At 39.0% G+C, this 12,384-nt stretch overlaps 1 protein-coding gene across 2 annotated transcripts in view; it reads right to left on the bottom strand.

Annotated features, from left to right (window-relative positions):
* The window catches only part of fnip1 (folliculin interacting protein 1), a 36,237-nt gene that overhangs the window by 14,247 nt on the left and 9,606 nt on the right, over positions 1 to 12,384 (bottom strand). Inside the window, exons 2-8 of one of the 2 annotated variants that reach the window (XM_014992320.2) lie at positions 10,157 to 10,286; positions 7,234 to 7,368; positions 6,870 to 6,970; positions 5,618 to 5,692; positions 5,352 to 5,443; positions 4,523 to 4,606; positions 1,882 to 1,953 (exon numbers count right to left, since the gene is read on the bottom strand). In XM_014992320.2, coding sequence (XP_014847806.2) covers positions 1,882 to 1,953; positions 4,523 to 4,606; positions 5,352 to 5,443; positions 5,618 to 5,692; positions 6,870 to 6,970; positions 7,234 to 7,368; positions 10,157 to 10,286 — 689 coding nt within the window. The remainder of the gene's footprint in view (positions 1 to 1,881; positions 1,954 to 4,522; positions 4,607 to 5,351; positions 5,444 to 5,617; positions 5,693 to 6,869; positions 6,971 to 7,233; positions 7,369 to 10,156; positions 10,287 to 12,384) is intronic. The other variant, XM_014992322.2, reaches the window with a different exon arrangement.

Raw genomic sequence — 12,384 nt, 5'->3', positions numbered from 1 at the left:
ACGGAAAGAAAAGGAGATTAATGGAGATAAATCAAGACGGCAGGAATGCAGTAGGAGATTGACGGAGGAGAACAGAGAATAGATACAGAGGATGGTGGGAGACAAAAGCAAAAAGACGAGTGTGAGTCAGACAGCAGGCATGAAGGGTTAGTGATTCACAACGACACACGGCTCCTACACAGTTCTGGAGAAAGTGAAGTAAAATAAATGTTTCTGGTGACACACACACACACACACACACACACACACACACACACACACACACACACACACACACACACACACACACAAAAAAAAGGAAAGAAACAACATGCAATCAATCACTCAAACACTTTCATTATCACCATCATTTATTATTAAAATCTTTATTCATTTTTTTTTTTTTACTCATTTTAATATTTAACAGAAATAATAAAAAAAATCTTCATAAGTTCAAAAATGGAAATGTGATGTGGCTGTGTCAAGCTTTATAATAGTGCAGTCAATTGATTAAAAACTAATCAGATGAATCCCTGTGCCTAACTTTGTAAGTCTGAAATATAAATATGCATCCAGCTGTGAAAGCTCCTTCTGCTGCACTACAATCAATTAAAATGCAAGAAATTGTCAGATCTTTTCACGGCAGAAAGCAGGTAATACGGCCTCAACAGCAACTAACTTACTCCAATTCACAGGCATATAAACGTTTTCAGGGGACAACTGAGAGATAACATACATTTTATTTTCTAGTTCTTGGTGCCCAACCCCTTTCCGACACCCTGCCCATGTAAGAAACACGCACTGCTTGCACATTCTCAAAAAATGTTTTGTTGTCTCAAAATTCTGTTTTTCCAGGCTTTTATATTCAGGAAGGTTTTAAGGAAGTAATTTTGTTTTAAACATTAAGTTAGAAATGTTTCTCTCCCTTCACTTCCTGTGGAGCAGTCGCATTTTTTATGGAACAATTTTGCCATCATTAGTCTTCCATAACACTGGTGTGAGCTAAAAGAGAGAGACAGAGGCGTTTATATCAACGCTGTAGTTTGAATAATTGCACATTAAAATGTTCAGATTTTAACAGCCAAGCCTAATAATGACGGAGTGGCTGATACTGCTGATTAGTTATGTACAATATGAGCCACAAAAAACTAATGGAGAAGCGTCCTCATTTAATAGATAAGCATGTTTGCATGCGCGTGTGTCGGAGTTGGACAGGAACCCTCCATCCCGGCGGCAGTGGGAGGCGGAGGCCAGCGACAAAACGAAGATGACAGAATGCGGCTCGATTTAGAAGATCATTTACTCGAAGCTGGTTTTGAGAGCGGCTATATTTAATCGGCAGCATGTGACTTCTGTTTGAGCACCAGGCCCAATACCAGCCATGCCAACTGGGTGTTATGTTTGTGGAGGGGGAGGCGGTGGTGAGGGGGCAGAGGTCAGTTTCCACTGGACAGAGTTTCCAACTCCCTTCGGGGTCATTTTCCCTCCTTTTCCTCTTGGATTTAAATATTTTTCAATCATTTGTTTCTCACTTGGCGTATAAACAAGTGAAACTGCAACTGAAAAGCCACTTGATAATAAATAACAGCCTGTTCTCCAGTTCTAAGTCTTGTGACCCTGATGAGACGTTAGAGCGAGTCGACCGCATCGACACAGGAAGTGCTTGGGGAGAGAAACAAAAACAAAACACTTGCTGTGCGACACACACTCGAGGAAGTTCACACCAAGACAAACAGACTAAAAATACATTTTAACTCTGTAATTGATTTGACGAGAAAAGGTGATGTAAACATGTTGGTTCTCCCAGTCAGAATGAACTTTAAGCCCCATTCGGAGCCCGTTTGGTGAGGCTTTCAGATTGTAGGTCAATCCGGGCTTTTCCTGATAGTCTCATTAACCTACCTGACCTGGCGATGCCGCTGTCCCGCTCGTCATGTGGACCTCGACCCGGCATGTCCATCGGGTGACTGTGGCCTGGACAAAAGAAGCAGAGAAAGCGACGAGTTGGCTTAGATCATATGTGTCAAACTCAAGGCGCGTGGGCCAAATCTGGCCCGCCAAAGCTCCTTATGTGACCTTCTAGTTTCTAAACACTAATTGTTCTTAAATATTATGTTGGCAATCAAGTCAATGCAGTTTTAGTAAATAATATAATTTACTGCTAAATTATATTTAGTCTCTTCAGTTTTTTTGAGAATTTTCATGGAAATTAACGCACAATGAACAAAACTCCGCACTTTTTTGCACCAATATATTAATGGGAAAAAAATTTTTTCTAAAAAATTTTCAGAAATATTCTTGTACTAAACAGCTGCCTGAGCAATGTTGTCAGATCTCTACGGTGAGTAATAAAAATGAAATAAGTGCAAATATTTCCAAATTAGTACCATAAACACGTTGATTTTTATTACAAAATAAAAATCAAAAATAAAATTCAAAGAATCAAAAAATTCTGGAGACACTGAAAAGATTTTCAACACTATTTCTATTTTAGTTGTTTTTTTATTTTTAGATTTTAGCAGTTTGTGGACGGGTTTTATCAAAATATTCTGGCACAACCGGCTCTTTAAGAGCATTCGTGATCTTGATTTGGCCCAAAATGGACATGAGTTTGACTCCCTGGGCTTAGATGAAAAACCACTCAGATGTGATTAATAGATCGGAGAACTTAAAAAAAACACGCCAAACTCAGGCTACAACAAAGGGACGGTTACAGCCGACCTTTGAACTGTTGCTGAACTTGGAGGTTCTGCAACTCAATGAGGAAGTGTCCCAAAGAGCAAATAAAGCAACAAGCCACCACTGCTGTAATATGCTGATGATCAGCTTTCTCAACAGCAGCTGATGCCACTCAGAAACTCAGTGTTTTGAAATATTTTGAGGGGAACAAAACTAAGTGATTCCTCTCACAAGACTGAGGTGTGAAACCACAAACACAACGTGAATAAAAGAGCCGCAGATCATGCAGTGTGGGTAGAGATGTTGGTGGATGCGTAGCCTTCCCACTTTACAGCAAGAACAAAAGTTTTTTTTTGAAGGGAGGAGGATTTAACCGCCGACACTGAAGGCAAATGAGTCATCTAAAAATGAAAGAAATGAGACAGGACCTAACTTTTTTTAAAAATCCCAAACCATCCATTCTACGCCAATATCTTGAATTTTTCCTCAATATTGGGTGAATAGTCTAAACTGTTTAGAACATTAAATAATGCATTGATAAAGACATCATCACAGAGGTTTAAAATATTCAGGAATAGGAGAGCTAATGTATGATGTAGATTTTCCCTTTGGACTGCGTCTTGAAAAACGGCCTTGTGTTTAACATGGATACCAGCAGGAATATCCCTGGAGTAAGCACGCTTCGGTAGTTTTCACAAGCTTGTTTAAAAGTTTATTAAGGAAAAACAGGAGAAAATGCAACTGCCCAGTTCAAATAAAGTCTAAAAAGCTTTGCAGAAACCGTAAAAGCAAGTGGGTGAATAATAGAATAGAAGAGGAGGAAAAGAAACTAAAGTGATGACTAATACTACAGTAACCAACACCATGAGCCCACCATGCATTAATAAGTCTGCAATGCACCTGGTCAGAAACTGCAGGCTGATGTTTTCACAAAGTCTCCGTAAAACTTCAGAAGAAAAGCTGCAGAAGATATCTGAATTCAACTAGAAATTGTAACATTTCTAGTTAAAGTTACCAATTTCACTAGAAATCAGGAACAGGGGTGTCCAAAGTGCGGCACGGGGTTCATTTAGAGCCCTTGCAACTATTTTGGGCGGCCCAATTCAGGAATAGCCCAAATTTGATTTGATCCGCATTTAAACATCATGTTGGGGTTTTTCACTGATGCCAAGCTTTTCAGAAGAAATGAAATCTAAAAGTGGAAAATGTAAGGTGCAACACAAAGTATTCATCCAGGTTTAACTTATATTAACTTATATTAGCAATAAATTAAATAATTGTTTTTCTCTGTCATACTGATGGCTTGCTTTTTTTGCATTTTAAAACTTGTTTGAATAAATAAAAATAAAATAAATCAGGAGTGAGTAAAATTCTGCTCCTGTCGCAAGAATGATCAACCTGTATTTTTTTTTAAATCTGGCAAATCTGAAAAACCTTTTTTGTTTAAAATCTACAACGTGTTACAAATCGCTCCTCTACAGAAACCCGACTCATTTTATTATTTATTTAGCTGGTAAACAACCAATAATAAAATGGTGTTTGCAATTACATTAAAAAAATTATAATTGTTCTTTCAAATGGACATTTTTGGCCCCCATGCTGAAAAGTTTGGACACCTTTGTTTTAGAAACAAGCAGAAAACCATCTGATAAATTTCAGCCTGAACGTTACAACCCAGGTTCTTTGCAGACGTGCTTTATTACGGCATGCCATAACAACTTTATCATCTCTACTTGCAGGACTAACCACACAGGCATGCTACACCAACAGTCACGTCCTGAGCAACCGCCACTACGGCAAATACAGCTGCTACGCACACATGCAACTGGCACACGGCATTCGTGGCCAGTTTTTGAGCGCCAACCTGAAAAGAAAGAGGCGCTCTTGATGAGGCGCAGCGGGCCCTGTTCAGAGAAGGCCCGTCGAGGGCTGCAGAGCTGAGAAAATCCTGGGCAGCAAACAAACAAAACATGGAGGAGAAATATAAAAAAGAAAGAGGAAGAACAGACAAACACATGAACCATGATTAGTGAATGGATAAGGACGAAAGAAGGCGGTCTCCCGCTGATGAACCGTCTCGTTAGTCAAGATTTTTAGTCTGGAAATAAACAGATAACTGGACAAACAAGACAGCTGGTATCATTCACAGGAAACACAACTTTATAAGTCATAATTTATCATCAAAATCAATCAGTCAAGGTGTAAAACTGCACATTTAGTGTTTTCTGTGAGGATAAGAAAAAAGGAAGTATACAAAAGGATAGAAGCTGCCAACTTATTTAAGAAATACTTTGATACTAATAGGAGCATCTACAACCTGAACTGACTCAGTTTCTGCAGAAAGCTGATAGTTTCACAATCAGCGGCGAGGATAGAGATCAAAGATTCAGGAAGGCACTAAAAGCATTTATGGTGTTTGATGAGGAGATGACTCGCTCAAATATCATGTGATGCAGTTTCTACCTGTTCGTAAGGTGAGTTGAAACGCAATAAGGAAATGCAGTAGAGCTTTCTGGCAGGATTTCATGTAAACTGGAACACTGAGTTGTCTTAAAGTGAGAACACCAAATAAGTCAGGTGGTGAACTAACCAAAGGCATCGAGTGGGGCCGGGAAATTATCTGTGCAGTGAGAAATGTGAATGTAAATCCAGTAGAATAATATGTGGCCTGAATAACATGTCACTGTGGTTACCTATGCTCCCTAAAAGACTGTTGGGCCCCATGTGTTGGTCTGGCCTCAAGGTGTTGCTTTCTGGTCCAATGAACTCCAGGCTGTCCTGCAATCTGTAAAAATGATTCATGAATTAAAAAACTTCCATATGAAACATGTAAACTATGAAAACTAAAACTTTCCACGATAACTGACGGTTATTTGACCCAACGAGGAACACGTCTGACTGTTTTTAGTTTACTGAAGTGACTGCCATGGTAATGAAAGTGAGACAGGTGTGTGCTTACGTGTTGAGACTGCCGTACGCGCTGCCTCCAGTCCGGGCGGTGAAGACCTTACTCAGCATCAGCTGAGGTGGCGATCTGATATGGCGATAGCACAGGGCAAAGGTCATCAACATGTCAACTTAGAAATATTCACGTGTGTGCAGCAGTTATCCTTCTTATCTCTCTTTTACCTTGACTGCATTTATTCTCTCTTTAATTAGCCTTTTAATGTCTAAGCAAGGTGTCCAAAATGCGGCCAGTGGGCCGTTTGCGGCTGATTTTGTGCGACTCCCAGCCGTAATTCAAAAATGATAAAAATTTGGCCTGCAGATGCAGATGGAGATTTTTAATTTGTAATCAGGGTAAAAAATGATTACCAACATAATTTTCTCACAAAGAAAAATGTAAAGTACAAAAAGTATTTGTCTTTTTATAGCCAATTTTTAACATCCATCCATTCATCCATCCATCCATTTTCTTTTCACCCTTGTGCCTTAGTGGGGTCGGGACAATTTTTAACAAAAAGGTAAAAACAAATTTATCCAAAGACTTTTACCAAAAAAAAAAAGTTTCTGCACACAAACCAGCTTTTATTCCTCATTAAAACTTGGCTAAATGTAGCAAGCATTTTGAAAGAAAGAAAGCCAATCTTATTTCTGAAAATAAATTTATTCAATCAAATCCTTTAATTTAATGCAGCAAATATGCACAATCTACAACATTATATTTGGGCCATTGTAGAAAAAATGTACATTTTGCTAAAAAAATAAATAAATAAATAAAATAAAATAAAAAATAAAAAATTGAGTGACTTCAGAAGTTTTCAAGAAAAAAGGCAAATTCTAGTTTCAAAAGTTTAAGATTTTTGAGGAAAAAAAGAAGTTTAAATTTTGAAATTGGCAGAATTTTTTTTTTTTGCAAAAAAAAAATCAAATGCATATTTTCTAGAAAATTTCTGAGATTAATCAAAGTTTCTGAGTTTTGCCAAAAATGTACTTACTTTTTTTTTATTATTCCTTTCAAGTTTTGGACCTACAGTAAATATCGGGATATTTTATTTGCTTGCGAATTCTCTACTTTTCAGTAGAGAATTTTGACCCACGTGGCAAAACGTTTGGCCACACCAGCTCTAAGGGACGGGCTAGTCTTAAATAAATACAACAAACTGAATGTAAAAATATGTTCATATGTACCAAGTGAGACAAAATAAGAACTTTAATATCAACTTTTATATCGGATCAAAACTCAAATGTAGAAACTGCAGTTTTCTGACCTGATCTGATGGATTTTGAGTGTTGATCCTTTGTAGCTCATGGCTACAGAGCCAAACATCATCTCTCCCAACATTACTACATCAGATGAACACCTCGAACCCTGAAAAGGAAGGCCGTCGTTTAATACAGTTCTCCTGATAAAACTAAAAACCAGTTGTAAGTTATGAATATGGATTTAACTGCACTGCTTATGTTAGAAGTTCTGCTAATTGTCAACATAAGATGCTTTAAACTGATTAAAATGCCAAGTATATACTTTTCTAAATGCCTATTTAATGAGAGATGAAGAGGCAGGACAAAAGGTGATAAAACACAAATTTCTGACGGGTGCATTTAATTTTTATTCATGTCTCCAAGCGTTACCTGGAAGCGCTGGCCGTGCTCCTTGGATTCCCTGTCAGACGTGCATGAAGAGGAGCTGTCCAGGGAGCTGCTGCTGCCTCGTGTTGGACGCAGCTGGCAGCATTTCCCAAACACCTTCACCGGGGCGTCGGTGCTCTGAGAGTTACAAACAACAAAAAATGTGCATTTTAAACATCCAGCCTTGCACTAGAGTAACCTTTTAAGACCTAAAGTTGCTTAAGAGGTTTAGAACTTGAGTGCAGAATAAAAGTACATCCTGTAACTTTTATATTTCAGTCACAACCATCTCATCTTTTATTGTAATTTTACAAAACCCTCTCTCAGGCAGCTGTTAAAGCACAACGTTGAAAAAAAGAAATTATTTTGCATTAAAATGGCTGAACTTCTGAAGCTAAAAGTGACTTTTTTGTGGAAATAAAGTCAAACTGTTGGTCAAAACCACAGAAACCTAACCTACAGGCACTTGGGTAAACAGCTAACTAACAGCAATGTGAGCCCAATCAGCCCGAGTCATGTGCCTTCTTAACTTGGCAGCCTATTCAGGAGGAATGCATTCGGGAGGGAGAGGGCGTGTGTGTGTGTGTGTGTGTGTGTGTGTGTGTGCTCTAATAGCCCAGCTGAAACCAGAGTTGTAGCCCATGTAAAAGAGAAAGAAAGAAGAAAGAAAGAGTGCATAGAGAAAATAAACAGATGGTTGGGGAAAGATAAGAGTTGCTTCATCTCCTGTAATCAAGTTGAGGCCAAAAATAATTGTGCAATAAATTTCACAGGATTCTGAAGCACACCTACATGATAGTGAGGCTGTACTGACTCAGGGAGCTTGTGTTGGAGTATGCACATGGGTGTGGGTGCGTGCGTGCGCGCGCGCGTGCGTGTGTGCTTGTCTGCTGCAGTGCAGTGTGAGGTATATACAGAGTCCAGCAGCATGTGACTGGCAGTCATATGACTCTTTGAGAACTCGTGACTGAGCAGCACTGCAATCACTCTCTTCCTCCTCACCCTCCACCATTCCAGCTCCACATCCTTCTTCAATTCCTGTTTGTTTATTTCCCTTTTCATGCACAATCGTTTAATGTACCTGGATAATCTTTTTTTTAAATACATCATTCTTTGTACTGCAGATTCCTTTATTACTTAAGGGAGTGGTTCTCCATTACCAATAACAGTGTTGCATATTTGAGCTGCTGGTTTGGCCAAATAAACTCTACAAAAAGAAGAAGAGGAGAAAAAGAAAACTCAAATAGCTTGCAAAGCTTTAGCTCTGCAGAATGCAAAACAGGTATTAACAGCTTCAAGCATTAATATGTTAGTATGACTCTTGCAGGATTTTTTTTTTTTTTGCTGAAATGAGCTACCTGAGTAAATACAAGGGAACAATTTGAGTAAAACAGATTTCGGTTACTTCGTAAGCTGCAGAAAAACAAGCATGAAAGGCTAGAGACATGATAAAGAATATAATCTAGCAAAATATGGTGCAACAATACAGAGTTGATAAGGAAGAGAATATGCAAACCACAGGGGAAGGTGATAAGGTGGTGGCATCTAACAGAACATGTTTGACGTTTCAGAGAAGTGAACATCACAAGACATTCAGTAAAAACTGAAACGACTTTGTTCTCCCAAAGAAATGAGAGTCACCAGTGCTTTACCATTTTAACATGGATGAGAGGTGGAGCAACCGGAGAAAGAAAAACGTAACAGAATAATCTGAAAAACAAAACAGAGCAATCAAAATGCAAGAGCAAAAAACAAACAGATTAAGACCAATCAAAAACCAAACAGAACCAGTGAATGACACGATGTCATGTGAGAACGAAAGAATGCTGCTTACACACACCCTGTCACCTGATTGTATTATTATTGGAGATAAGAGCACCAGAACAAACCAGTCAGTGTCAGATGGCAAAACACCACATGGTTACAAAAACACTGCGCATTTCATTTAAAAGTAAGAAGAGCCACTGCATGTTGCCATTTGCACAAAAAGTGGCCAAAGAGGCGTTTTTCTTTGAAGATTTATACATTGACACACAAAATTACATGTGTTAAATATTGCAACACTAGCAAACCAGCACACAAATGATAAGATCTGCCTAGAAGGACATGTCCTCAACAACTGATCACAAGACTTCAAAATGCTTTAGACAAGTCAGCAAATAACTCTACTGGTTTCTGTCATCTGATACTGGACGTGCGCCGAGTAACTGGTTGGTGACCAGAAACAGATGATTCCCAGCTTGGATGTTCAAAAACTAAGAAAAAATATCAAAACTTTGCTTCTGATCCATGAATGCAGCATAACAAAACAATACCCTGACAACACTCTTCAGTACTGATGCCGCTACAGAGTGAGGAAGGCTTAATGCCACATCCTGACATTACTAATCTGTAATATAAATGCTAAAGCCTGTTTAAAAAGTAAAGTGTCAGTAATAAACTTTGCTTCAACAGGTCTGGCCTCATCACTTCTGCTTCACATAAGTGATGCTTGTTCATCACAGAGAAAATTAAAACATATTTTAATAGTTATAGGAAAATAATCAGTGGATCTTCATTTGATACTGATATAATAAATCAAAATTGAAAAGATGGCTACCACTCTGTTCTGGTGAAGGAAAAAGCTTGATTTAAAAAAAGCATCTTAACTCATTTGTTTTGCTCTCAGTCCAACCAGATGACTGAAAATCTAAAAAACATTTTCACAGTAAAGTGAAATTTCCTGACAAATTCTCTCTGCTCGTCTCTGTTCTGGGTCAGTTCTCTAGGTTTTGTAGAGTCAAAGCAAGCCAACCCAAGTCATGATTTCAGTTTAATTTAAAGTGTGAAAGAAGATCAGGTGGAGATTTTAATTGATTGCTGCTACAGAGAACAACGCTGGCCTCGGAAGGATGCTGGACAGAAACAAAGTAAACATGTGACTCACGGTGATTGGGGTTTCCTCTGTGCCCTTTTTCTTGGCATTGGAGTCAAAGAGGACATTTCTGCCGCGCCTCTCACAGTCCTGGTACACGATGAGTCTGATCTGACTGGGCTCCAGCTGGGGAAGAGGCCAGCTAAATGGGGGATTGATGGATACAGGAAAGAGGGACCAAAAGGAAAAAGAACAACGGCAAAGGAAGATGAAGATTGGAAACAAGAGGATGGAAGATGGGGAGGGGGACAAAATGATAAAAAATTAGAAGTTATTAACCTGAAACCTAGAAAAATAAAACTATGTATAGTAAAAGGGAAGATGCATCACATTTTTAAAAACATTTTTCACATAAAGTTTTGGATTTAGAAGAATTGCGGGTAGGAATAATTCATTTTCTAATATCTACCAAAATGATTGCCATTGCAAGATTTTCTAATATCAAGCAGCCCTGCTCTGAGTTCAAAGAAAAAAATGAACATAAAAGGAAGGAAAATGCAATTCCAGCTTCCTTCCTTTGAGACGGAAACAGTTTAATCCTCTGGACGACTGAGAATCATCCATGTAGATGTAAATATGGGTTACTGGTAAGCTGGTAAACACAGTTTAAGCTTCCAACGTTTGCATATGGGCATGGCAGATCCAGCCAAATCCATCTCATACCTCAACCTGCAGGAACAGGGGGCGGAGAGGTCAAAGGGCAGCAAAACCTGCTCCTACAAAACCACCACAGATCTATTCAAACACAAAGCTAAATCTATATTTCTGTACCAATTAAAACATGAGTCATTATCACTTGCCTACAAATCCATCAGATTATCTGAGTCATTATTAAGCCTGAAGGCAGTCATTTACAGCCGAAACTGCAGTGACTTCCAGTCATGGGATTGGATTCACTGACCAGCTGAGTGAAAGAAAACCTTGTGATACATTCAGATCTGCCAATGCAAGCAGATATCTTGTGAATAAAGTCTATTTGAAAAGCTGCTGACATGATACCCCAACTTCCTCAGAATATATGCAAAAAATGGGAGATAAACATGAACTTTCACACCCTTTAGCTCGTCTTACCAATTATAAGTATATTTGTGGATATTTGACCCTTCAGCGAACTCTGAAAGACCCCTTTGACGTGAATGATTTACTATGAGCTATAAAAATGACAGCAGACGCAGAGCTGGACCTAAATATAGCTCATTAACTGGAAGCAGTGACTCTCTCTAAACACAAGTGCTGAAATCATTGATTGATTAGGAACGACAGTAGAGGAACAATTGTTTTCAACAAACCAACACACAACTTCACACCTAAAGCAGCTGCTCAGTTTTTTGTTAGGGAGCTCTGAAAGGTCAAGGAAGACCTGTTGATGCAGGCCTGTGTGCATCATTCCCATACATCTCAGCTCTGTTTACCAAACAATGGCGTCCAAGTGGTGAACACCAGAAGAGGCAAACTCATGTAATCAAGAAGGCGCTCAATGGAGACGACAGTATTTACTTAACTGCTTCCACTGCTGCATCGATTATTTGTTGCCTCATCCATAAAAAATACTGAATAAAACCAAGCAAATGTATATTACTGACATTTGCTCAAATTCAAAACAAAAAAGCCTTTAAGCAATGATAAAGTATAGGAGCCTTTTTTCAGCCAGCTGACAGGTAATTTGTAGCAAAAGGAAGAAAAACGGCAACTTTGACAAGTGCTGAATAAAAATAACACTTTTTCAGGATTTACAGGCTGACATCTCAGACGTCCATCTGTTTATATTGCACCATGTGCTGCATTTGACAAAGTCTCTCAAACGAACCCAAATAATTCTGTTGATGTTGAATATCAGTTTCTATGATCCAAAAACAAACAGTTGAGTTTGTCCAAGCTACAGGGATTTACCACACTCACCAAGAATCTTCAGCGCATCGCTCCAAAAACATCAAGACGCTACCCATCGTCCCACCAGACACTCAGCTGGTTCTGCTGGTGTTTTCTGCTCATGTAGCCGTTTCACGTTAATGTTTGGCACCTTTGCCAAAACCAAAGCCATCTTCTTCAGTTTTCCCTTTTTGGCTTGAATCCGAGGGAAGGCCTGACCTCTCACCCAGTCTGAGTGCTTACTGTGTGACGTAAACCCTGCCTCGCTTGCATAATGGGCTCAAATTGCTTTCTATGGGGGCTGGGTCAATATAGACCTCACAGACTCCAGTGTAAGATGACTCGGGGTGTTGTCCAAGTCTACAATATGC

The sequence above is a fragment of the Poecilia mexicana genome, unplaced genomic scaffold (assembly GCF_051168715.1).
Source record: "Poecilia mexicana isolate PSO_F unplaced genomic scaffold, ASM5116871v1 scaffold_14, whole genome shotgun sequence".
Lineage (NCBI taxonomy): Eukaryota > Metazoa > Chordata > Actinopteri > Cyprinodontiformes > Poeciliidae > Poecilia > Poecilia mexicana.
Note: the sequence above shows the minus strand (reverse complement) of the source record. Positions and strands in the feature narration are given on the sequence as shown.